Source organism: Macaca fascicularis, chromosome 6, assembly GCF_037993035.2.
Source record: "Macaca fascicularis isolate 582-1 chromosome 6, T2T-MFA8v1.1".
Classification (NCBI taxonomy): Eukaryota; Metazoa; Chordata; class Mammalia; order Primates; family Cercopithecidae; genus Macaca; species Macaca fascicularis.
The window spans coordinates 41804132-41831754 of record NC_088380.1 but is presented as its reverse complement, the minus strand read 5'-3'; the positions used below and the strand labels follow the sequence as shown (position 1 = coordinate 41831754).

Here is a 27623-nt window from a genome sequence, read left to right as displayed (position 1 = left end):
CCGCTAGATTTGAACTTTCCTCATTGCCCTGCAATCATGCCCTGAGATCACCAGCATTAGGTGGTGTTTGTAGGTTTCTTACAGAAGGGTGGTGTTTGTAGATCTCTTTACCAGGAGTCCTATAGTAAGCTGAATTATCATCCTAATTAAAAGGATATGTGGGTGTGGGTTCTATTGTACTAGCATATATATTAAGATTTATTTGGGGAAAAAATTTCAGTACATCTCTTCCTCATCATTAAAAATAACTGTACCATGTCGTCTTGAAGGTATGAATTTATTTTATAAGGTAGATGGAAAATTTGATAACCAAAATGAGATATTACCTGTCCTCTTTCTTTCCAATATTGCTCCCCATTTGGGGGTGAATATTCTCAGGACTTAGCATCATTGCAGGAAATAAGCTAGGCTCCAGGATTTTTTCTTATTTTTTTAATGCTATTTGGGCTTAAATGGATTCACTAACCTTGAATAATTATTCTCATTTTTTATGGTTCTCTTTGTCTCCTATGTTGACTGTCATTTCCCCAATCTAATAGTATTTCCCATAGAAAAATAAAAATTTACACAACCCCGGCATGAAAGAACAGAGGTCTCTTTATTACATCTCCATTTCCTGGGTTGCAAAGGCCCAGCACACTTTCAGTTCATCTCCTATAATTCCTATTGAGGCCATTGCTGGTCTCATTACATTTGTAAAACTTCATCTCTCTCCTTTTACTCATCTGAGAGCAGGTGGACCCAGACAGTTCTTTGGAGGCTCAGTGAGTGATTTCTCTTGAGAGAGGCACATCTTTCCAGTCTGCAAAGAATGAAAATCCAGACAGTTACATAGATCACTTTGAATGGTACCAAATACATTCCAACAAATGCTACTGGCAATAATTAGAGCATGTCACTGGGAGATGTGGTGATTTTCTTCCAGCATAAGACTCCAGTCTTACCCTGAGTGCCATGAAACTGATAGGACGGAGGCAGTGTTCTCCATAGAAATAATGTAGACTTCTCATGATCTGAGAAAAGAAGGGGGAACAGCATTTCTTGACTTTGAAATGTCTGGAGCAAGGTACCCAGGATTAGGTGGGAACCACCTAGAATTTACCATGTCCTTCACTGGCCCACACTTACCAGCTATTTCACAAAGTAGGCAAAAGAGTGAATAACGATCATCATTTTTTAATAAACAGGGTTGTGGTCTCTGGCTGAGGAAAGGTATAACCTGTTGTAGATTACAAAAAAGAAAGCTCTTTGATAGCGATGGAAAGCCCTGAAAGCCAGCATGAAAAGCCTGTTCCTCAGGAAGCAATAACATCCCAAAGTCTACTAGGATTTTAGGTTCAACTGCAAGACTGTCTTTCGTACAAACAGGACGAGAAAGTCACACCAAAGGACCGAGCAAGCCATGGGCAAAGCAGTCGGAAAAAAAAATGAATAGAAAAGAAAAATAAACCAGGGAAAGCTGCAGAATGGCGAGGAAAGGCAGAGACGCCTAGAAAGGGTAAGACGGGAGGAGGGAGATGGAGAGGGAGGGGAGAGCGGAGAGAGCAGAGCACCGACGTCAGGAACAAAAGCTCCAGCGGAGTCTGGCGGAGGCACTAAGGGAGCACGGGGTGTTTTGAATAATTATTAAAATTAGCATGTGTCTGCGCCATCCTGTGGGTGTGGCGCACAGAGGAGTGTAAACTCTAGCGGGGCTGGAGCAAACATTGGATTAGCGGCAGTAGCCTGCCAACCTGCCCGAGGAGTGCTGGGACCAGCGCGCTGCACGCCGACTGCACGATGGCCTCGTCTCAGGGGAAAAACGAGCTGAAATTAGCCGACTGGATGGCAAGTCTGCCGGAGAGCATCCACAGCATCCCCCTCACCAATTTAGCCATTCCAGGTAGGCGCGCAGGGGCTGCCGGCTAGGCGCTCGGCGCCCGCTCCACCTGCCCCGCCCTGCTTTATCTGCCACTAAGTGGTAACTTGCCACTATGCCCGGGGGAGGGAAACTCGTCTTCCAGGGTGGGTCTCAGGCCAGGCGAGCCCGTGCCGGGTAGCCTTGGGCTTCCTGGCGTTTTCCAGACCTCTAAGGACCGAGGCGCTAGAGTCAAGGTGACTGCTTTTCTCCTGGGCGTTTGAAGCAGGTTATATGCGGAGGACTGGGGCAGAGGAGAAGCTGGGCTCCAGGATGGTGCCTCGTGACCCCCTCCTATGGTTTCCCCTGCAGATTTGGGGGAGTGGGAGCGATCTCTGGGTCTGTGGGGTGACAGTGTGCGGCGAACGTGAGCTAGTGTCAGGGGCTCGCCTCCGGTGCAAGGACCTGAGTCTATCCCTGCATGGAATTGAGCAGATTTGATAGATTCTCGGCTAGAGTCATTAATATTCGTCCCCAATCTCCTTTAAAAAGACAAAGCGCTTCCCGAAGAGTGATGAAAGTTCAGGGACCAGAGGCAGCGTGATAGCTGCCCTTGAAAAGGAGCCGAAGGGGGCGACGGGCAGAGGGCACCGTTGAATACTGGCGTGGACCCCGGGGGGCCTGGCCAAGTGGTCGCCGTCTGGAGTCTGGTCCCAGTGCGTGTTGGCAACACACTTCGCCCAGGTCAGAAAAGCAAACCCTTGTGGACCGTGTGTTTGCTGCTTGGGACAGAAGCTGGGCAGGGGAACCTGGGTGACCTGCAGTAGAGGGGTGGGATTAATAGGCAAATTTTAGGGAAAAGGTGACTGAGAATGTGTCCAGACAGCCTAGAAGGATAGAAGGGTGGACAAAGCGAGGAAGAGACCTGAGGGATCAAGAAGCTTCGGCTTGACGTGTGCGACTTGGGCCATAGACCGGGCAGGTTTCTAGGGTGGGAGATTCTAGCAACCCCCAGATCAGGTATCCAGGAGTGAGGGTTGTTTCAGGACAGTTTACAACAATGACAGCTGGGGACACGGCCATACTTTATTAGCAATTTGGCTATGCAGTTGGGCTACGGGAGCACACACCTGATCTTTTCAGAGCTGGGCTGGAGGGCAAATTACTCATGAACAGTCCACTTCTGGCCCTGAACTAAGCTGGGTTATTAAATTCAACGTTCTGGTCTACCTCCTCTTGATCTGCTCCATCCAGCGCCCCCTCTCAGCTATTGGAGGAAAACATAATAAAGAACAAAACAGAACAAAAACAAAAACAAAAGAAGGGTTATTTTGAAAATCACTAGATGCTCCAACCAACAGTGCTGCCATTGATTAGTCCCTCAAATCAATGGTTGTTAGTCAAGTGAATATTTGACAGCAATGGCAGGCACAGTCTCTGCTACAAGTGCTATCCACAGAAGGGGCTGTCTCCTTTTGTCCTTCTTCAACAGATAGCTTCCCAAGGGCCAGGGATCTCCAAGGAAAAGAACCAACCCGAGGTTCTCCATGCAGCACTTACTCTGCTACCTAGGTGAGCCTGGGGATTGCTCTTTTCAAGGAGACAGTAGAAAGCACAACTCTGGCATAACTCCATTCTTGCTTCCACAGGCATTCCCATTCCTTTTCCTTCTTCATTTTTATTTGGATTTTTGACAGTTTCTTTCACATGGTCTCCTCTGAATGTTTTTATATGCATAGAAGGTAAGAAGGGCAATCAGTGTGATGCAAACCTTCTGGCAGGTGACTCTCTAGAGATACAGGATTAAAAGCCTAAGTTTGCTTATCTAGTTCTGAGAGATGGTATGATACCTTTTTGAGTCTACCTTACATTTCTGTAATATTTCACTTTCCAATCTCTGTTATGTACACCAGCTCACATAATCCTTCCCAAACCCCATGAAGCCGGCAGTGCTGGCACTATTACCTCGATGTCACAGATGAAAAAACTGAAGCTAAGCGAAGACAAATGCAGATCCCTATCAGTTCAGGGATCTGACCCCTTAATTGGACCTTTGGGAAGATACCCTATGAATTTTGGAGGGAAAGGCTTTTTGATTTGTATCTGGATGATTCAGCAGCAACTGTGACTAACCAGGGTTAAGGAAAAAGGAAGTAAGCATTAGTGGGAACAGAGTAATTTTCCTTTCCTCCCATGGACAAAATAAAAACCTGAAGTGAGAGATTTTGGTATCTGGGTGATCTTAGAGTACAGACATGAAGATGATGATGGCATTGGGCTTCCATGGGAATTCATATTGTTTTCCCAACTCCTCTTGGTATTATACTCAAATGGATCCCCTGTAAAACTTCCCCTTCTCACTCCAATACTTGTGAGAAAAAAATAGACACACATATTTCATCAAATCTATACTCCTGAATACCCCCATGTTTCTGTAAATGGGTTTGGAAGATCCACACATGTAAAAAAAAAAACCAGGTTTAAAAACAGGTTTGGCACCTTTTTGCATTATTCAGCACTGAGAATTTTTGGAGGAAAAAAAGATATTCAAACTTTGATAGTCAGAGAAGACTAATTGGAGACTATTAAACACTAATGGAATAATTGCCTTAAAATCATGCTAATAGCTTCCTGGCTGCTACATGTTTACTTGGCCAGTTGCTACAGCTCAAATTAAGTAATTATCTCCACCATTTAAAACCACTCCTGGTACACCACACAAGTGTTTCTGTTGAGGGGAACTGCTGCTCAGTCATCCTCAAAGCTTCAGGTTTTCTTAGGTAAAGCGGCTGGAAAATGAAGAGCTGCCTAATTATAAGGCTACCCACCTGGGGCAGCTGACCCAGATTACCCAGAGTTACAGCAGAAAACAACGTGCAGCTGTGTGATATTCCCCACCAGAGCACAGTTCTGGTGTCTTTAAATATTTCTCAAATCTCTGCATTTTAAATACTTTCAGAGTAATCTCTCAATAGCTGTTTTGCATTTAAATGGCACCATGATATGATTGATATTGACTGGACTGAGGAATTAAGTTAGTAATTGGTGTTAGTATTTCACTTTGAATTTATTTTTTAAAGAAATGACACAGCCAGAACACATTGACAGTTACTCGAATTTCAGCCTTATCATTTCTTTCTCTCTCTGATGGCAGTAAACCTAAGTGTTCATTCTTGCATATTTGTTTAATAATGGCATTTTGGATTATGAATGATACTGCCCTTCACTATAAGCAGGTGAGAGAGGATAAACAGAAATGGGAGCAGGAAGACAAAGTATAAAACTTAGGTAAAAGTGAGACTGATGAAAATTCAGTTTCTCTGAAGCAGAGTTCTAACTCTGTAATCATGGTGGCTCCAGAAGTGTTGTAAAGAGGTTCATCATGGGAACAAGTAAGGTGTTGGTAATCTGCATGTGTGACAGAGAGTCATTCTGTCCAAAATCTAAAAGATTGGAAAGGGTTCAACCCATGGGAGGGGTCTGCTTTGTGTTCTCTAATATGTGATAAAAATCTTTTTCATATAGTGTAGCAAACTGACCATGTAATAATAAAATATTGACCAAAATGTTGTGGGACTGGAAACTCAGAAACAATCTATGTTTTCTTCAACAGGGAATTGTTGATTGTATTTTAGATAAGGAACACAGAAATGCTTTATAAATCAGTGACTGTGCCTGTGAAATTTGTTCATTTCCTTTAGAAAATGCAAACATCAATGAGAAACAACAGGTTCACTAAGGGAAGCTAAGTGTTTAAACAGCTCTGAGTTTAAACAGCTCTGAGTCTCTGTTCTTGTGTCTGATTTACTAGTTTTTAATTTCTTCCCCTAACAGTGATCCCTTCTTGTTGCTGCCTGTGTTCCTGGAGCCAACCATCTTCCTCCTCTTTGTAATTTCCTATTTCTATTTTACTTGGAACAAGTCAATCTCTAGGATGTATCTGGTACTGGTTCTAATTGTGCAAACTTCTAAAGAACAAAACAAGAGCAGTTCCCACCTCCCACCCCATTTTTTAGTGGATAGTGATACTGAAGTGAATCTTTCAAGACAGTAAAAAAGCAACAATATTGTTTAGGATGAATATCTCTCTTGTCCTGCCTCTCTAATTCCCAGTTTTGTTTTTGGTTTTGCGAAAAAGGAAAAATTGAAAAGTATCTGAAACATAATTTGTTCTACTAGGACTTTTCTTGATGAATTGAATCCTTGACTATTTTTAATCAATGTAAAGTGTTATATGTGCTATTTTACCATTCACAAAGTGTCTTCCTATGCACACATGTGCCTTTTCCACATTCTAACAATAATCTTCTAAGACCTTGGTACTCAAAGTTGGTTCAGGGACCAACAGCATCAGCATACATGTGGGCTTGGTAGAAATGCTGCATCTCAGACTCCATGCATCACACATCAGATCTATTTAATTACAATCTACATTTCAACAAAATCCCTAGATGATTTATGTACACATTTAAAGTTTGAGAAAACTGCTTTAGTGTATCTCTAAAGAGGGCTTTTATGTAAATGTCAGAGCCAAATTTAAATATACATTTTTTACTAGGCCCTTTCTATTGCACCATGCAGTCTATACATGTTTCCAAATTTATAATCAGGCTTAAAGTCAGAACACCATATTTGACTCAAAGCTAATTGCCCAAGTTAGGGACATTTCTGATAACTGACATTACAGGTCATCATGTACCTTGAGCAGTAAATGTGATTTAATTGCTACTTAACTCTTCAAATTAGGTCACTGTGATAAAAGTAAAATCTTTTCTCTCATTTCCTTAAAGTCCTGCTGCTTCTTATTGGCCATCCATAGCACTTAAAATCAGCTCATCTGGTGATGCTAGTGATCCCTAATGCCAATTTAGGAAACATCTCTATATTGGTTCTTTGTTCATTTGGAGTCTTTCTTTGTTGTGCATAAGACCAGCTCCTTCTGTTATAACTTGCAGGTTGATTCATTTTATTTATAAACTAGAACTTTGCAATATTGTTCTTGAGTAAAAGTGGCATCATGAAATAATGCAAAATGTAGCATTAGAAAGCCATCAAAAGCATCAACATTAAAGGTAAACAGTAAATTGGTTTTCAATAGAAAATGACCTATCTTGTTTGTATTGGCAAGTCACATCTCATTTATTTGAAGCATAGCTTATATGGAGTACAAGCATATATAACAGTTTATAATCCACTAGATTGGATGTCAGTTGTTTGATACTATAATTGTTCTAAAATAGTTAAACTTCACACACACACACACACACACGCACACACAGTCCTCCAATTGCTTAAATGGATATCACGATGTTCATAAATTAACGCTCATATACTTTACTCATATAAAGATTTATTATACCCTTACTTAGAGTTTATTGAATCATGTTTAATTCCAACTCCACCCAATGAGAATAGAAAGAGCAAATCATAAAGAAGATGAAAACTGTTGAGTGTCATACATCATTAATGACAATAGGGAATATTTATGAGGGAAGACTAACAAATGGAGATACACTGACACAAAACATAGTGTTCTCTACACTTTACCAGTCCAAAAGTAAAATCAGAGTCACAGCAACTGGCAGTTGTTCAACTCCTCCCAAATACCGCCTTAATGAACTTCCAAATAGTGTTAAAAATCTGGATGGATTTTTAAGTATGATCTACAAACCAGTCATTTGGGCTGGATTGAGAAACTAGTCCTTTAGGCTACAACATGGTATCTGTCATTTTCCTTCTTTCCTGTTTTGGGAAAGCTTTGGAGAGTTGTCACCCTTGCTCCTTTGACATATAGAGAAATTGTGCTTCCATAGTTTGATGCCCCAAATATCACCACCACTACTAATAGCTCTTCCAGAGCTTATTCTGTGTCTGCAGAGGCCCAACATTGAGCATGTTAATGTCTAACAAGAGTCAAAGGCTCCCAGAGCTTGGTCCCCCATTGTGGAAGCTGCTGATGCCAACATCTCCTATTGCTGACTCTGCCATCACTGTTGAAGCCCTGAGTGCTGGCACTGCCAAAACCAGGCATCTTTTTGCCTGGTTTATATTGATTATTTTGTTGTTGCTCCATTGCCCGGGGACTAAGGTATGATTTTATGTCGCTGGGCAGAGGAAAATATGTGGGACAAATTTTTTTCTGTACTCTGCATTATGCTCAATGTTAGCTCACTCTCTGCATCTGCACATATGTGTTTGCATTGACTTCCTCTTAAGAAAACTTCTTTTTCAGGAAGCGTCTTGATTTTTCCTATAAGTAAACTTCCAGTGGGTGCAATGTAATCATTCCTTTAGACAAATCTAGAGTGGGAGCACAGCTAGGGTCTATATTTTTCCCACTGAGCAGGCTGGGATAATGTAAACAGAGCCAATTAATCCCACATCCCTAAAGTAATCCCTAAGGGCTCCATTGTATGAAAGCACATTAGTAGCTACTTGATGTGCTCTGACCCATCAAGAAAAGGTTAAATCATTCACACACACACACACACACACACACACACACACAAGTGCACACACACACATTTTAATTCCTGTTGTTAAAAGGGAAAGCTCTGTTTTCTGGAAATTTTTTTATTTTTATTTTTTTTGAGGCGGAGTCTCGCTCTGTCGCCCAGGCTGGAGTGCAGTGGCCGGATCTCAGCTCACTGCAAGCTCCGCCTCCCGGGTTCACGCCATTCTCCTGCCTCAGCCTCCCGAGTAGCTGGGACTACAGGCGCCCGCCACCTCGCCCGGCTAGTTTTTTGTATTTTTTAGTAGAGATGGGGTTTCACCGTGTTAGCCAGGATGGTCTCGATCTCCTGACCTCGTGATCCACCCGTCTCGGCAACTATTACCGCCAGTGAGGATGCCTCTCACTCAAAAGTATTAGTTTTTGGAAACCAGAGAACATGCCACCATGATGAGCACTCAAGGAAGTCCTAGACGTAATCATTGAAATTAATGTCCTCAAGAAGTTTATAGACTCTTTTCATGTCTTCTGGTTTGGATAGGGTTCAAATCGATCTCAGAAGAGTGGGGACCAAAAAATTATCTGTATCGTATATTCCAGAAGGAAGGGAAACATGAACAAAAAATTTAATTGTGGTTCAGATGGAATTTCGCTGCCAGAAGCTTTTTATAGTACCATATGTTTTTATTATGCTCTATTAAGGGAGGAAGATAGGTCAGTAAGAGAGGGGCAGGAGGAGATGGTTAAATATTCTTGAGAAGCAGCCAGGATTAGTCACCTCCGGAGGTCAGGTACTGAAACAGATGGCCCATGGATTTGTTAGATGCGCTCTTGTTATGTTCCTGTATTTCATTACAGATCCTGGGAGTGGACAGCTCTTACAACACTCTATCTTAAATGCCAGCTAATGTTATGTTTTACATAGAAGAATTCTTTCTGTGAGTTAATTTTTATGAAGCAGTCACATTTATCCTTAATTATCATTATAAAGAAAAATTTGGTTCCTCCATTCACTTGAAAAATGTTCATTTCATGAGGCAAAGTGGATTATGATAAATGGTCATCTTAATTTCCTGCTATGCTTTCCTGGAACCCCCTATGGCTTGTTAGGTAGTGCAGAGAAAGATGCACTTGTAGTCCTACTGGGCAAATAGGACTTATCTTCAATGCATGTCTCAGGCCATACACCCATGTTGCCATTTAGAAGAGGAAGAAGAGTAGGAGGAAGATAACCATAGCTGCCTTAGAGGGAATTTAGCCCTAAATACACACCCATGTGACCTGTCCTGGCCCTTTCTCAAGAAAAGGTTGTCAGGGGATGTAAAGCTCCTGCCATGAATACTGCTAGAGAAGAAGGCTACAGAATGTGAAGTCTGGTTTAGTCTTCATCACCCCTTCGTGTCCTCATTTCTCTTCTGATAAAGCCAAATTTCTTGATCCAACATGAGATTCCCACCTTTGGAAATTATCTTAATGCTCGTGTCTCACTTTTTCTCTTCTATTTACCTGGAAAACCCCAATTCAGTTAAACGCAACTTTCTAACTATTCAGATACTAGAAAACTTCAGTGGATGAACATTGTTGGTGAGAAATTACACAGTTTGGATGACCGGACTCACTGGAAATTTCTGACCAGAAATTTTAAATGAGTATTCAATACAGGCAGAGAGACTTACTACACTTCCCTAGTAAATTCATTTCTTGTTCTCTAAGATAAGAATTTTATACCTCTTCTTGATTCTCAAATCAGCACCTTCTTCCTACTTCATCTGTACTGATTACATCACATCTTATTTTATATTAAAGAAAGGGCTCCATTGTATTAAAGCATATTAACTGTTAATTAATGTGCTCTGACCCATCAAGAAAAGGTTAAATCACACACACCACGTGCGTGCACACACACACACACACACACATAATTTTATCCTATTAATTCCTCTTTGCCACCTCTTCTAAACTGATTACTTCACCTCTGATTTTATATTTAAAAACTGGATGCAAACAGACAAGATCTTCGTCAGTTTTCCACCATTGAACCTACAATGCATCTATTTCTATATACTTTGGATTTCCTTTAGATAAGAGGAAGACCTGGACCTGCTCATACCTAAGCTAAGTTTTCCCACTTATGTTCTGGATCCCATCCACACAAATCTGTTCAAAGCTTACTTTTGAATTTATCCACTCTCTCTTTTCTGTGTGATCATTTTTCTCTACTTCTATAGGATCATTCCAGTCAGCACACAAATATATGTAATAATACCCCTTGTAGAAAAAAAAAATTGTTATCACACCTGCCCCTCAATCAGTAAACTATTTCTCTTATTCTTGTAAAAATATCTTGTCTGCCTTCAGGTTGTTACATCTCTTTCTCTCCCTAGTCTATACTAATCTCATTAATTGTTCTTATCAAGGTAGCCAATGATCTGTATTTTGCCAAAGGTAATGGTTACTTCTCTATCATCTTATTTGACCTTTCAGCAACATTGATGTGGTTCACCACACCTTTCTTCATGAAACATGTTCTTCCTTTGGCTTCTTAGCACACCTTATTTTTTTTATTATTATGATAAAAACCATAACATCCATAACATGAAATTTACTTGTTAAAATTTTAAGTATACAATACAGTGTTGCTACCTGTAAGTACAATATTGTACAGCAGACCTCTAGAACTTTTTCATCTTGCATGACTAAAACTTGACACCTGTTGAATAGAAACTTCTCTTTTCCCCGTCTCGCCTCTCTCTCTCTGACAACCACCATTCCGCTCTCTGCTTCAATGAGTTTGACTATTAGATACCTCATCTAAGTGGAATCATGCAGTATTTGTCCTTTTGTGACTAATTTATTTCACTTCGCATAATGTCTTCAAGGTTTACCCATGTGGTAGCATATGACAGGATTTTCTTTTTATGACTGAATAATAGTACATTTGTATGTATATGCCATGTTTATTAATCCATTCATCCGTTGATATACATTTAGATTGTGAACAATACTGAAGCTTATTGCAATGAGAATAGAAATCCCGATTCAAGATCTCAATTTCAATTCTTTTGGATAAATAACCCAAAGCGGGCTTGCTGGATCATGTGGTAGTTCTATCTTTGAAATTTTGAGGTAATTCCATTCTGTTCTCCATAGAGGCTGCACAATTTTACATTTCCACCAACAGAATTTCAATTTCTCTACATCCTTGCTAACACTTATTGTTTTATATATTTTTGATAGTAGCCATCCTAACAGGTATTAGGTGATATCCCACTGTGGTTTTTATTTTCATTTCCCTGGTGATTAATGATTTTTGAGCACTCTTTCATAAACCTCTTAGCTATTTCATGTCTTCTTTAGAGAAATGTCTATACTTGTTCTTTGTCTAGTTTTAATAGGGTTATTCAGTTTCTGCTATTGAATTGTAGGAATTCCTTATATATTTTTGGAAATTAACCCCTTTTCATATATATAGTTTGCAAATATTTTCTCCTATTTCATTCTGTTGATTATTTCTTTTGCTGCAGAGAGGCTTTTTAGTTAGATGTAGTTCCACTTGTTTATTTATGCTTTTGGTACCTGTGGCTTTGATTTCATTTCCAAAAACTCATTATCAAACCCAATTTCATAAATCTTTCCTCCTACATTTTCTTCCAGGAGTTTTACAGTTTCAGGTCTTACGTTTAAGTTGTGTGTGTGTGTGTGTGTATATATATAATATACATATTTATGGGATAAAAGTGTATGGATTGAATAATGGTCAAGTCAGGCTTTTAGGGTATCTGTCATCCAAATAATGTACATTGTACCCATTAAATAATTTCTCATTCTCTCCCCTTTTATCCCCTTACTCTTCTGAGTTTCCATTATCTATCATCCTGCTTGTTACATCCATATGTACACGTCTTTTAGCACCCACTTATGAGTGAGAACATGCAATATTTGTCTTTCTGTGTCTGGCTTGTTTCACTTACAATGTGACCTCTACTTCCATTCATGTTGCTGCAAAAGAAGTGACCTTATTATTTTTTATGGCTGCGTATTATAGTATTCTGTTGTGTATATATGTCACCTTTTCTTTATCCAATCATCTACTGTTGAACACTAGTTTGATTCCATATCTTGGCTATTGTGGATAGTGCAGAGATAAACATATGAGTGCAGGTGATCTTCTTTTTTTTTTTTTTTTTTTTTTTTTTTTTAATATAGTGAATTCTTTTCATTTGAGTAGATGACCAATATGGGGTTGCTGGATTGAATGGTAGTTCTATTTTTAGTTCTTTGAGAAATAGCCATACTATTTTCCATAGAGGCTGTACTAATTTATATACCCACCAACAATGTCTAAGACTTGCCTTTTCTCTGCATCCTTGCCAACATCTATTGTTTTTTTGTCTTTTTGATAGTAATCATTCCAACTGGTGTAAGATGATATCTCATTGCACTTTTAATTTGCATTTCTTTGATAATTAGTGATATGGAACTTTATATATATACACACTATACACACTTTATGTATGTAAGTGTGTATAAATATAAAGTGTGTATATATACTTTATATATATACATATATACTTTATATATACACACTTTATATATATACACTTATATATATAACGTGTGTGTGTGTATATATATATATGTTGACCACTTGTATATCTTCTTTTGAAAAATGTCTATTCATGTCCTTTTCCTTTTGAGTTGATTTTTGTGTACGGTGTAAGATAAGGATCCAAAATCATTATTTTTCATGTGGATATCTAGTTTCCCAACACCTTTGTTAAAGAGACTATCCTTTCCTCATTGTGTATTCTTGGCATCTTTTCAAAGATAAGTTAAACGTGTATGTGAGGTTTTATTTCTGGTCTCTATTCTGCTTTATTGGTCTATATGTTTGTCCTTATGCCAGAACCATACTGTTTTGATTACTGTGCTCTGTAGTATGTTTCCAAATCAGAAAGTATGAGGCCTCCAGCTTTGTTTTCCTTTCTCAAAACTATGAGGGTTTTTGGAGTCCTATGTGGTTCCATATAAATTTAGGATTATTTTTTCTCTTTCTGGAAAAGGCCATGAACTTTTCATAAGGATTGCATTAAATCTGTAGATTGCTTTGTGGAGTAGTAACATTTGAGCAATGTTAAATCTTCCAGTCCATGAACATATGATGACTTTTCATTTGTTTGTGTCTTCTTTAATTTCTTTCTGCAATGCTTTGCAATTTTCAGTGAAGTCCCTTGTCTCCTTTGTTAAGTTTATTCCTAAGTATTTTGTTCTTTTTGCTAATATTGTAAGTGGGATTGTTTTCTTAATTTTCTTTTAAGACTGTTCATTTTTAGTGTATAAAAACACAACTGATTTTTAATGTTGATCTTCTGCAATGTACTAGATTCGCTTATTAATTCTAACAAATTTATTTATTTATTGGAATCTAGGTTTTTTACATATAAAATCATGTTATCTACAGAGACAATTTTGCTTCTTCCTTTTCTATTTAGATACCTTTTCCTTCTTTTTCTTTTCTTTTTTAATATAACTACTCTCACTAGGGTGTATAGTATTTTGTTAAATAGAAGTAGTAATAATGGTCATCCCTGCCTTCTTCCTGATCTTAGAGGGAAAGCTTTAAACTTTCACTATTGAGTATGACTATGGGCTTGTCATATGTGGCTTTTATTGTGTCGAGGTATATTTCTTTTATATCTAATTTGTTTAGCATTTTTATCATGAAAAGATGTTGAATTTTATCAAATGTTTTTTCTGCATCTATTGATATGATCATGTTATTTTTGTCCTTCATTCTGTTAACATGGTGTATCATATTAATTGATTTTTATATGTTGAATCATTTTTGCCTACAATGGATAAATCCCACTTAATCATGGTGTATGATTCTTCTAATGTGCTGTTGAATTCAGTTTCCTAGTATTTTATTGATAATTTATTCATATTTATTCATGTTTGCATTTATTAGGGATATTGGGCTATAATACTCTCTTCTTGCAGTGTTTTTGTCTGCCTTTGGTATCAGTGTAATGCTGATCTCATAGAATGAATTTAGAAGTGTTCACTTCTGTTCAGTTTTTTTTGGACGAGTGTAAGAAGGAATGGCATTAATTCTAGTAGAATTCACCTTTAAACCATCTGGTTCTGGGCTTTTCTTTGTTGAGAGATTTTAGCAACTGAATCAATCTCCTTACTATTATAGGGCTGTTCACATTTTCCATTTCCTCATGATTCAGTTTCAATAGGCTCTATGTTTCTAAGAATTTATTTATTTTTTCTGGTTTATCCCATTTTTTGGTATATAATTGTTTATAGTAGCATCTTATAATCCTTTCCATGGAATTAGTTGTAATGTCTTCTCTTTCAATTTTGATTTTGTTTATTTGAATCTTCTCTCTTTCTTTCTTTAGCTGAATGTCAATTATGTTTATCTTTTCAAAAAATTCCTAGTGTTGGTTTTTTCTATTGCCTTTTCTATTCTCTATTTTATTTATTTCTGCTCTAATCTTTATGATTGCCTTAATTCTACTAAATTTGGCTTAGTTTGCTACTCTTTTTCTAATTCTTTGAGGTATAGAATTAGGTTAAGGTTTTTATCTTTTTTAGTGTAGGCATTTATTACTGTAAATTTATCTCTTGGTACTGCTTTTGTTGCATTCCATACGTTTTGGAATGATGTGTTTTCATCTCGCCTTTTTTATCTCAAGATAATTTTTTAAAATTCCCTTTTGATTTCTTGTTTGATCAACTGGTTGTTAAAGGGTGCATTGTTTAATTTCCACACATTTGTGAATTTTCCAGCTTTCCGTCTGCTATTAGTTGTGGTTGAAGAAGATACTTGAAGAAGATACTTGGTATAATTTCAATATTCTTAAATTTGTTAAGATTTTTTTGGGGGTCTATTGTGTGATCAATCTTGGAGAACATTCCATGTGTACTTGAAAAGAATGTGTATTCTGCTGTTGTTAAATAGAACGTTCTGTATATGTTTGTTAGGTTCATTTTGTCTAAACTGTAGTTGAAGTCCAATTCCTTCATGATTTTCTGTCTGGATGATTAATCCATTATTAAATGTAGGATATGAATTTTTTTCCTATTATTGTATGTTGTCTATCTCTTCAGTTATGTCACTGCTTTATATATTTGGGTTTCTGATATTGGGTGTGCATATATTTACAATTGCTATATCTTCCTAGTTGACTTGACTCATCAAATTATATCATCATATAATGAGCTTCTTTGTCTCTTGTAGCAATATTTGACTTAAAATCTATTTTGTCTGATATAAATATGGCCACTCCCATTCTCTTTTAGTTATCATTTGCCTGGAATATATTTTTCTATTCACTTTCAGCCTATGTATTTTCTCAAATCTAAAACAAGTCTTGTAGACAGCACATATATCTTATGAATTGTTGTTCTTGCTGTTTAGTTACATTTTTAAAAAATTGTATAGGAAAAGACTTACTATTGCTGTCCTGTTAATTGTGTTTTTCTTATCGTCTTGTAACTTTTTCATACCTCTTTTCCACCATTGCTATCTTCATTTGGGTTTATTGATTTTTTTTGCAGTAATACTCTTTGATTTTTTTCTCTTTTCTTGTATCTTCTGTATATTTTTTCCTTGTGGCTACCATTAGTTTTACATGAAATATCTTATAACACTTTATTTACATTAAAAAAAACTTAAAACACATATAAAATCCTCTACTTCTCCCTGCACATACTTTATGTTACCAATGTCATAAATTATATTTTTATATTTTCTATCCATTAATATATTTTTATAGCTATAAGTTATTTTTAATATTCTTGTCTTTTAACTCTTATACCTGAATTGAAAGTGATTTACATATCATTATAGTATTATAGTATTCTGTATTTATCTCTATATTTATCTTTACCATTAAGTTACATAGTTTCCTATGCTTTGACATTACTATTTAGCATGTTTTTATTTCAACTTAATGGACTCCCTTTAGCATTTCTTCTAAGGTAGGTCTAATGATGATAAACTGTCTAGGCTTTTTTTTTTTTTTTTGGTCTGGGAAAAGCTTTACCTTTCCTTTATGTTTAAAAGACAATTTTGTCAGAGATTGTGCTCTTGGTTGTTTGCTATTATTCTACTTCCTTCTGTCTCACAAGTTTTCTGCTGAGAAATCTACTTAGAGTCTGGAATTTTCTTTGTATGTGACTAGTCACTTTTCTCCTGTTACTTTTAAAATGCTTTCTTTGTCTTTGATTTTGGCAATTTTTTGGTAATGTGTCTTGGTATTGGTATTGACTTATTTGGGTTTCTCAGATTTGGGCTTCTTGAATCTGAATGCCTATTTCCTTCCTCATATTTGGGAAGTTTTTGGCCATTATTTCTTTAAATAAGCTTTCTTCCCCCTTTGTCTCTCATTTTTCCTCTTTTAAATTTCATAATGTGTATATTGGTCTGCTCAATTCTTTTCCATAAATCCTTAAGGATTTCTTCTGTCTGTTTTATTCTTTTTCTTTTTGTTCCTCTGACTGGATAATTTCAAATGATCTATCCTCAAGTTTGCAATATTTTTCTGCTTGATCAAGTCTGCTGTTGAATATCTCCAGTGGATTTTTTCAGTTCAGTTATTGCATTCTTCAGCCCCAAAATTTCTGTTATTTTAAAATATTTTCTATGTTTGATGAAGGTTTTATTTTTTGTATATATTGTTGTCCTGAAGTAATGAACATCTTTATGATGATTATTTTTAATTCCTTGTCAGGTAATTCACATATCTCTGTTTCTTTGAGGTTGGTTTCTAGAAATTTATTTTATTCCTTTGATTTCATTATTTTCCCATTTATTCCTATTTCTTGTACCTTTGTGTTGGTATTTATGCACTTGAAAAAAATCCACCTCTCATAATCTTTACAGACTGGATTTGTAAAGGGAAAGGCATTCATCAATCAGCCCAACTAGGGATTCTGTAAGACTCTCAAACCTTTTCTGTGATGTGTCTTCCCGGGACCTGTGCATATAGATTTCTAATTAGGAAGGTTTATTAGATTTTTTCAGGAACTTTTAATCTCTGACTCCCTCTGATGCCTGACTGCTGTACTGTGAGTCCTCTGAAGAAGCAGCACACCACCTGCTATTTTATATTCTCAGAGCTTCCCAGGCATCTAGAATATGCCAGGTCCTATCAGTCCCCAAAGCCAGGATATACAGAAACTAATCCCTTGGGTATCCCATCAAAAAGCAGGAACATTGGCTGCATACTTTACTTTTCCCTTTCCTTCCTGAGGGAGAAGCTACTGAACTGTGTTGGCTTCTGTCAGCTGTACCTCAGACCCTCTGGAGAGGCAGTAAGTTGCCCAACAATTTTGTTTTCAGTGACCACCAGACATTTAGAATACTCTGGGTCTCATTAGCTCTCTTTTACAGGTGAGACAAAAGCCAGTGCCCTAGGCAGCCTTCTCCAAAAGTCAGAATGTTGGACATGCAGTCTAATCTCCTCTTTCTCTCTCTGGGGAGAATCTGGGGGCTCAAAGTTTCTTCCCAATTGCATGACTCTGCTGGAAGAAGGGACTCTGGTGAGAGGATGCCAAAAATCTTCCTTCTGGCTTTGATGTGGCACATTTCATACTCACCTGGAGTGCAGGATGTATCATAAAGGAAATTAGTCCATGTATTGTTGAATTAGTGTCTCCATGAGAGAAAGGAGAGTCTGGAGCATCCTATTCTGCCATCTTGCTGACATTACTCCTAACCACACTTACCTTGTTTTTCTTCCTTCACTTCCTTCCCTACACGCTTCCATAAGGTTATCTTTGTGAGCTGTAGCCTCTTTTATTGCCATCTGAAGAAATCTTAAATTACCCTGGGCTCAGACTTTGATTCCTTTTTTCTATTATTACATTTTTACCTTAGGTGAAAATATCTAATCCAATCACTTGAAATAACATCAATATGCTAATGACTGCCAAGTTTAAATCATTAGCCCAGACCTCTTTGCTGGACTCTATCCTCATATATCCCATTACCTTCCCATCATATGCATTTGAATTTCTTATAGAAATCTTAAACTTAACTTGACCCAAATAGTGCTATTAATATCACCATCCATTGCCAAATGTGTTCCTCATCAAGCTTTCCCCATCTAAGTACTTTGTATCATTACCTGTTAGTTTCCCAAGCCCAAAACCTAGGAGTGAATCTTCATTTTTATTTTTTACTCAAATACTAAAACCACTCAAAGAATAAATTCTGTGGAATATTTCTCTAAAATATATCTACAATCCTTCCACTTTTCTTTACTGCCACTGTTACAATCTTAATCTAGCCATTGCCATCTCCCACATGAATATTTCCACTGTTCTTCAAACCAGTTTTCCTGCCCTCACTTTTGACCCTCAATACAGAGTATCTTTCGGAAGTGTAAGTTAGGTGTATAATTTGCTTATATAAAACCCTCCACACCTGCAGTCCCAGCTGCTTAAGAGGCTGAGGCAGGATGATTGCTTGAGACCACTTCAAGGCTCCAGTGAGCTCTGATCACACCACTGCACTTCAGCCTGGGCATCAGAGCAAGACCCTGTCTCAAAAATAAATATGTAAAAAATAAAATCCTCCATTGTAACTTACTAAAGTTACTTGTTTCTGTGTATTTTTCTGACCTCAACTCCTTTCACCTTTTCCTTTCTCAGTAATCCTATCCATTCTTTCTGGTCCTCATACCCTCCGGGCTTCTTGTCTTAAGATTTCATTGGCATCTTCCTCCAGATCATCACCAGGCTTCCTTCTTTTCCCCCTCTACTCTCCAGTGTGACACCTCCTCAGGAGACTTTCCCTGACCATCCTAGCTAATTCAGTCTATTCCATTTTTATCATTTTTCTAACAATTACTTTGTCTTACTCATAGTGCTTATACATTATCTAGTGCTTATGAATAACTACTTTATTTGTTTATATATTTTTATTTCTCAAATGAGTAGAATATAAGCTATTCAAGGTCAGGATCTTGTCTGGATCTTTCCTAGTGCCCTGGCCTATAGTCAATGTCCAATTAGTATTTGTTGCCTATCAAATGACAAAATACGCACAGAGAGACTCTGCCCTTGTACAAAGGCTTCTGCTCTGTTGATCTAAGAGAAAGAGAACCCAAAATGAGTAGTCAAGTGAGCTTGTTTTTTTCAAAATCTTTCAAGAAGCTCTAACTGAAACAAGTTAGTTCAAGCCAAGGGATCATCTTGTTACATTTCAATAAAGACTATCCTGGCCTTCAATATTTTTTGAACGAGGCACATGATAATTGAACTAAATGAAATAAGATTTTGTCTGAAGGAACAATTTTTAGCCATTATGGCACTATATGTGCAATCACATTTCTTATTTCTATATTTATATACTTAATGACTACTAATCATAATAAAAGCTTTGAAGAAATTTTAGATTGGACCGTGCCTTCAGAAAAAAAAGTATGCTATTTTTAACACTAGTTTGGTTTTTAAATTCGCATTCTAATTATCTGTAAGTTGGTAATTCAAGTAGGATTAGGTGTTGTATCTGTAAAACTGCTGGGGAATTCATGTCATAGACAGTCTTGGTTTAAACTATGGCTCTGCTACTTACAAATTAGCTCCAGGGGAACCACTACATACCCTCTGAGGTACTATTTTCTCAGCTCTAAAATTGAGATGAGTACAGTATTAACCTCATGTTCTTTGTTGTCAGAATTCAACAGGATAATATACATAGTATGTGTATCACAGAGTAAGTAGTCAATAAATGTAGCTCTTTCGACCATTACGTCATGTCTAATTAACCTCATTTACTTTGCTAACAGGGTCTCTGGCAGGGACTGCCTGGTTCTCTGACTAAGCTCCTTTGTTTCTTGTCTCATCACAGTTGAAGACTCTCATATTTTCTGTCCTTCCATTTGAGGCTCAGCTCTGCTTAGCCTCCAGAAGCAGTCCAACCATATACTGTGAAGAGGGAAAGTAAAGAAAGCTATTTCAATAGTAAACTTATTGTGTCTAGCACTCAACTTCTCTGATGTAGCTGGACATAGAAAAATGGACTGTTGTGGGAGGGGCAGACATGAGGTACCCAGAGAGAGTGATGTGATCTTCCTATTGGTGGAGATGTTAGCCAGGCAGACATAGCGACAAGTGATTAGGAGAATATCCTTATCCGGGGAGGACAATGACCACCAAGAGTTTTGATCCAGCAGAGGAAGCAGAGTCTAATATATATTGACAGAGATAATAGGAAATCCAAAAGCAGATTTCCCAGAAACACAGGGAAGCTTCAGCCAGATTAAACTTCATTGTATATTTACTCCCCCAAGTCTAAGCTTTGGACAAGCTTGTATCACCACACTTTTCTCTCTAGGCTTACGTTCTTCAGCCCTGGACTGTCCTCATATCTTAGAACGAGAAGGGTTCCATGTAATTCTTCCTGCTCAGGCTCCTGATGCCTCGTACTAACTGAGCTGTCTCTCACTGTGGGAGAAAACTTCCAGTTGTTACAAGGCTGATTGTAACCTTTGTAACTTGATTGTAACTTGAAGATTAATTGGACCTATTCTGATGAGCTTCAACAAGACTCATACTAAAAAAAAAAATTGGAACATCAAAAAATGAACTATGTAAGAGCAGGTCGGTAGAAACCTGACTTAACCATGGTTTGTGAGAAAAAGTCCTAGGGCAAGTAGCCAGCTGGTGATAACTGACTGTAAGTCAGTAGCATGACATGGCAGTGAAAATGTGTAATACATACTGGGCTGCATAACCAGATATAATTTGTAGAGTAAGCAGTGTGATAGTCCTGCTGATTCTGTACCAGGCAGAGCCTATCTGCAGCATGGTGCTGCTTTGTTCTGGGATTCAAGTTTCCACAAAAACTCTGGAAAGCTTCAGTGTGTTTTAGAGATGGGGCTGGAACTGAAGGGTTGGGATTGTGTGGGAGGACACTACCAGGTCATAACTCTGAAGGTTCTGGAAGCCACAAGAAATGGAATAGAGCCCTCTTTCTTCAAATACATGAAGGAGGGGGTCTCTGGAGTTCTAAATTAAAGCAACCAAAGAATACAATTTAGAAGGATGAAGGTTTTGGCTAACTGAAAGTAAGGAAAGAAACTTTCTTCAATGTGATTTTTTAAGTAGTAAACTCATCCTCTTCAGTAGAAGTTTATAAAGAGAGGCTCATGGCTATCTTCCAAACATCTGCATTGACACAGGATTTGAGCTCAATGACCTTTAAGACATTTTTTCACTCTAAGATACTGTGTGATTTTGGGTGTGTTACTTGGCCTCTTTGAATGTCTTTTTTCTTACCTAAAAACAGAAGTAGAATAGTATCCATCTTCATAAAATTATGTGTGAATTAAATGAAATAATTGGTGTGAAACATTTGGATAATGCTTAATACCTACTAAGTTCTCAATGAATAAGTTATGAGTTAACCTAGCAAATTCTTGACGAACTGAATAAATGAAATCTCACCTATCCTTGCTTATACCTTCCTATCCTCTATCTATAAAATGGTTCTGGTCTTTACTTTCATTTCTTATGAAGTTTTATTTATTTATTGTTTAATTGCCTACAAGGATTTAGCAGTTTCTTAGCAGGTGGGACATGAAACTGAAAATTGAATTCAGCAGGAACAAATCTCAATTTAGGACCTGAATGTTATTTCCAAGGCTATTGGATTAAGAACAATATTTTAGCATGTCAGTAGATGGAATTTATTTTTCTCATACGTCAGTGTAATTGCGAAGACTTCTGCAATAGAAGATGTGCGGACTGCAGACTGTGATCACTCTGTTACCTAGACACAGGTTGGGATTACCTGGGCAGTTCCTGAAGTCAAGATGTTAAAATAACCCTCAGGACAGAGTTCTTAAAATTTTGTGAGCAATATGTTTCTCCCAAAAGCAAGCTTACCATTTAGATATTTTGTATTAATGAGCATTTCATCTAAGGGCCATTTAAACAATTTAATAAGGCATATAATAATATTTGGCAACAGTTTTTGCTTACTAAATGTTGATCAAATAAATGATTGGAAAAAGAAAAAGCTGCTGGACTTCAAAGCCTAGAAATGTAAGGATAAACACTTTGCAAAAAGTTGTTCAAAACTAAAGGTGTGTGACTAATGCATACAGTAACTTAAACTTGGCTCATCTATTTTGGTCCTAATTGTTCAATGAACATGTGCAAAAATATTTTAGAATACAGTTTGTGTGTGTGTGTGTGTGTGTGTGCATGTTCCAGGATCTTAAGTCATAGACTTTATGAGTGCAAGAATTTACTTAACCAAGTCAATCTGCTTAAGTTTTGAAAATCATACATATAGCTGCAGCCCCCTATACCCCTAATGTTCATATAAAAATGGGTATTACATTTTTGGGGTCATAACTGGCAGTCTGGATTCCTAAAGTGGAGCAAGTCCCTTAACACGTTTTTGCTTCTATTTTCTTACATATTAGATGGTGAGATCAATAATTGCCTCCTCAAAATGAGAGGAATTCTACATTAATGCATTTGGAGCCTTTAAAAATATGTATGAGAATACCAAGATCAGTAAAATTAGGCCATTTAATTTTGTGTGTGTTGTGGTGTTGACAATATTTTGGATAGGGGAGGACCAAAAATGGCAATTCAAAATCTAAATAGAAAACGAATGTAAATTGTTATTTCTAAAATATTTCATCTGATTCAGCAATTACTTTTTAAGACTGAAATATTATCATATTTTTAAACATTTTTAATAGTTGTAAATATACATAATGTAAAATTTACCATTTTAATCATTTTTAAGTGTGCAGGTCAGTGGCATTACGTACATTCACATTGTTGTACAGCCATCACTGACATTTATCCACAGAACATTTTTCATCTTGCAAAACTGAAATTCTGTACTCATTAAGCAATAACATTTAAAAATTACTTTAAAAATAATTTTTATTTCACTCATAAAACACTTTATGTATTATGAAAATATGGCATATATTTTATTTTACAACGACAACCTTTTGAGATGGGGTCTCAAGGCTCAGAACCATTCAATAACTTGCTAAATCTCACCCTTCTGGTTAATTGGGGAACCAGAACTTGAACTCAGGTCATTTCTCATCTGGTCCAATGTTCTTTCTTGCTTAATCTCATAGGTAGTGCAAAACTCACTGATTGTTTCACCTGATCTCTCAAGTAACTGGAATTATTTTGAATTTTGTTAACCTACTGTAAACTTTGTGCTTGCTTTGTAAGTTCTCCTTTAAGCCTAAGTATTTGAGATTTGTATTTTGTTCTGATAAGATTAAGATCATGTCAGGTTCACTTTAATTGACATCCTTAAAGCTTTAAATGATGTACGTAGAAACTGATCTTCAAATGAACTTGTCCAATGAATGAACCTTGAGAATATTATGCTAAGTGAAGTAAACCGCAAAAAAAAAAAAAAAATACTGTATGATTCCACTTATATGAGATATCTCAAATAATTAAATTTGAAGAAATGGAAACTAGAATGGCCACTGCCAGTGCTGGGGTGGAGGGGAAATGGGAGCTGTTTAATGTGTACAGTTTCAGTTTTACAAGATGGAAAAGTTCTGGTAATTGCTGATACACAATGTGATATTACTGACACTACTGAATGGTACACTTAAAAATTGTTACGATGGTAAATATGAGGTATTTTTTAAACCAAAATTAAAGAAAACAAGAAAAGAAATGGCCTAGTCAGATTTTTAAAAATATTTTTTGACATAAACACCTTTTGCCCTGTAGTTTTCTACAGTGTTCCTAATTTTCTGAGGCTCTAACAGCAAGAAAGGGCCATCCTCTTTAACTTTGCTTCCAGCTACATGGCCAATAACTTTGTTTTTTCCTCTTGTTATTTCATTAATGGTTTCACCGATTAAAGATGGCCAAATCACATTGCTTTCATAGGTTCTGCCTTTAGTGTGGTATCAGACTAATGTATTATAGTTTGTGCTCTTAAGTATCCTGCTGGTAAGGGTTAATGGAATAATATATGGGAAGCTTTCAAATTCTTTATATTGAAACCATCTTCCTAGATTTGTGAGTATGTTAAGAATCATGTGGCCCAGAGATAACCCACAAAGACAATGTGTCTTCTTGGATAATACAACTTGGATTCAGGACTCATTCATTCAGAAATTACACACTAAACAGTGAATATGTTCCAGGCTATGCTGGGAGCTGGAAATGGAGCTAGATTAGGCATTTCCATTCTAATGTTAGGAAGGAGATTGTAAACAACTGCAGAGAAAAAGACCCATTGAAAGAATTCACTTAAGCCAGAAGAAGTATATCTTTTTTTATTGATGTATCTGAGTTCCATGTTAAAAAAAAAAAAAAAAAAAAAAAGTCATCTTGAAGGACTTTTCATTTTCACATCAAAATTTAGAAAATGGGCATAATAACTGGTAGCTCATCACATGTCCTTACACTGTAAACACTGTTACTTAGGTTCTTATTCAGATGGCTTGGGCTCTGAATATCCAATTAAAGAGTGAAAAATTCAGTCTTTATTTTAGGTAGGCCCAAATATCCAGAAGAAGGCCTGACCTATTCATGTTTCATAAGGGCCTACACCCTGCTGTCCATGCCAGAAGGGAGAAGGGAAGGAGGCTGTGGCTAAGGCACTCATCCCAGAGGGCAAAGCAGTGCCTCAGAAGCTTGTCTCCTTTCTTTTGACCTTGCTCCAGACACAGCTTCAGTTCCTTTCACAGTTTCCTTTCAGGCGTGGTGGCAGTTACTTGAACCACATCATACTTGTTATTTACTTGCACCTTCCATTTCAGACACTGACTAGGATAATTTCAGAAGATAGCATTTGCCCAGCTTTTTCAGAAGCTGTTGGAGAGTACTTGCTGAGTTTCAGGGTCCCCCTGCACCTTAGGATCCTGAAGGAAGTTGTTTCACAGGTGATGAACAGATAACTGTTGGTTTTGCTCCATATGTATGATTCCAAAAGTATTATCTGACTCATCTTCAGTATGCTGGGTAGCTCTTATGCAGGCAGAAGTCCAGTTCTGGGAGATCTAGCTAATGCATTATAGCATTACATTCATAGGAAGAGATCACAGTCATTGTGACCATTTGTTAAAGGCTGCTGTCTGACAATCACTTACATATATTAACTCTAATCCTTATAACAACTCTGTAGAGTCAATATAATTCCCATTTTACAGATATACAAATGGACAGACTAAATACTCAGGAAGTATTAGGTGAGGCAGACAGAGAAAGAGTTGTTGGATTTCTAAGTCCAAGCTTTTTTAATTCCTTTATTTTTTCTTCTATTTTACAAATTAGGTCTTCATTATTTCTTCAGAACTCTCTCCATTGACAGTTATAAATTTGGGAGGGTATTTTTCTGATTAACTCATTAAGTACATACTAATTTGACTCCTTTTAGAAACAGTATTAGTATACTTTAATGCTTCAACTTATATTTCCACTATGCTACAATTTTGTTTGTTTTATTTATTTATTTATTTAGAAATGGAGTCTTGCTCTGTCACCCAGGTTGGAGTGCAGTGGTGTGATCTCAGCTCACTGCAACCTCCACCTCCCAGGTTCAAGCGATTCTCCTGCCTTAGCCTCCCGAGTAGCTAGGACTACAGGTGCCCGCCACCAAATCTGGCTAATGTTTGTATTTTTAGTAGAGACGGTGTTTCACCACATTAGCCAGGCTTGTCTTGAACTCCTGACATCAGGTGATCCACCTGCTTTGGCCTCCCAAAGTGCCAGGATTACAGGCGTGAACCACCGTGCCTGGCCCACTATGCTATACTTTTAACAATGGACCTAGACATTTTCTTAAATCCTTAAACAAGTAAAGGAATAAACTAAACAGTACTGAATTTCCACAAGAGTGAGATTAAAAGTCTTCTTAATGCTTTAAACCCTGAACTATGTTTTTTCTCTGTGCCCAACCTCTGGCTGCAAAATGTCATCATACCAATTTCTATTAGAAGGGAAAAAAAGCAAATATTATAAATGAAAAAAAAAAAAAAACCCACTCTGGTACAGCTACATCAGCCTCACAAGTACCCAAGTGGAACTTTAAATCCTGGTGTTATATTCAAAAGGACATTTCTGTGTCCTGGAACTCAGAGAGCCTCTCAATGGGTGACTCATTGGTCCTTGACTCTGGGAGATGGCATTTTGATTTTGATTGCTTTTTTATTGAGAGTTTAGAACCTTTCCCAGTATATTGCTTTCAGGGCATTTTTCTTGGCTAATGTTTGGGCAAAAATCATTTTAATTCCTATTGAAAGGAAGGTTTTCACCAGAATTCAGAACTGAAAAACTTCTGCTCGTATCCCTCTAAAATGGTTTGGCTTCATTATAATATCAACTGACAATCATAACAAATGCATTTTCCCAAATTTTGAGACAATGCTTTAATAGAAAATTAAATGAAAGAAATAAATTCTACTAGATTATTTTCTCTGTTAAAAATATAACAAATGTAACCAACATTTAATAATTAGTTTCTATATTCTAGGTGATGTATTAGTTGTTTTGACAAGTATTGGCAAATACTCATATGTAATGAACATATAGGGTTATTTTCTAAAATATAGAATTTGCCTCTTTAAGGTAACACCATGTTTAATTTCAATGATTTCAAATAAACGTTTTTAAAGTCCATGCTTGCTCTCTCTGTCTCTCTCTTTTTCTCTCTCTCTCTCTCCTTCTCAGCAGAGTACTAAGGACCAATATAATTTAATCAATTTTATAATGCAAAATTATTATTAGCCTATTGAACTGTATATCACAAAGAGATATTTTGAAGAAGCTTTTGGTATGTTCATAGCTATTTATACCTACACTCACTAAACTAGACATCTATGTTTTTAAGCTTTTGTGTTTGAGTGTTACAGCTTTTTTACCGTGGTAAAATATACACAACATAAAATTTACCATTTTAAACCATTTTTAGGTATACAATTCTGTGGCATTAAGTACACTCACATTATTATGCAAACATCACCACTATCTATCTCCAGAATTTTTTCATCTTCCTCAACTAAAACTATACCAATCAAACACTAACTCCTCCTCATTCCTCCCTCTCCTAGCCCCTGGCAACCATCACTCTACTTTCTGGCTCTATAAATTTGATTACTCTAGGCACCTCATATAAATTGAATCATGTAATATTTGTCCTTTGTGACTGGCTTATTTCACTTAGCATGGGTCTGGAACTTTCATTTATACTGTATCATGTATCAGAATTTTCTTATTTTTTAAGATGGTATAATATAATATTATATGAATATACCACATTTTGTTTACCCATTCTTCTGTCAATGAACATTTGGTGATATG

The 27623-nt window shown here is 36.9% G+C and overlaps 1 protein-coding gene and 1 long non-coding RNA gene across 3 annotated transcripts in view; one reads left to right on the top strand and one right to left on the bottom strand.

Annotated features, from left to right (window-relative positions):
• The window catches only part of PLCXD3 (phosphatidylinositol specific phospholipase C X domain containing 3), a 213223-nt gene that overhangs the window by 17654 nt on the left and 167946 nt on the right, over nt 1-27623 (top strand). Inside the window, exon 1 of one of the 2 annotated variants that reach the window (XM_045393670.2) lies at nt 1706-1882. The exons of the other annotated variant lie outside the window; for it this stretch is intronic. Coding sequence (XP_045249605.1) covers nt 1780-1882 — 103 coding nt within the window. The 5' untranslated portion in view covers nt 1706-1779. Of the gene's footprint in view, nt 1-1705; nt 1883-27623 lie in introns of those variants that run through there. 2 annotated transcript variants of the gene reach the window in all.
• Nucleotides 580-1576, bottom strand: LOC123573947 (uncharacterized). Its single transcript, XR_006698691.3, has 3 exons — nt 1129-1576; nt 945-1013; nt 580-802 (listed from the first exon to the last, which is right to left on the bottom strand). It is a non-coding gene; the product is annotated as an uncharacterized lncRNA (long non-coding RNA).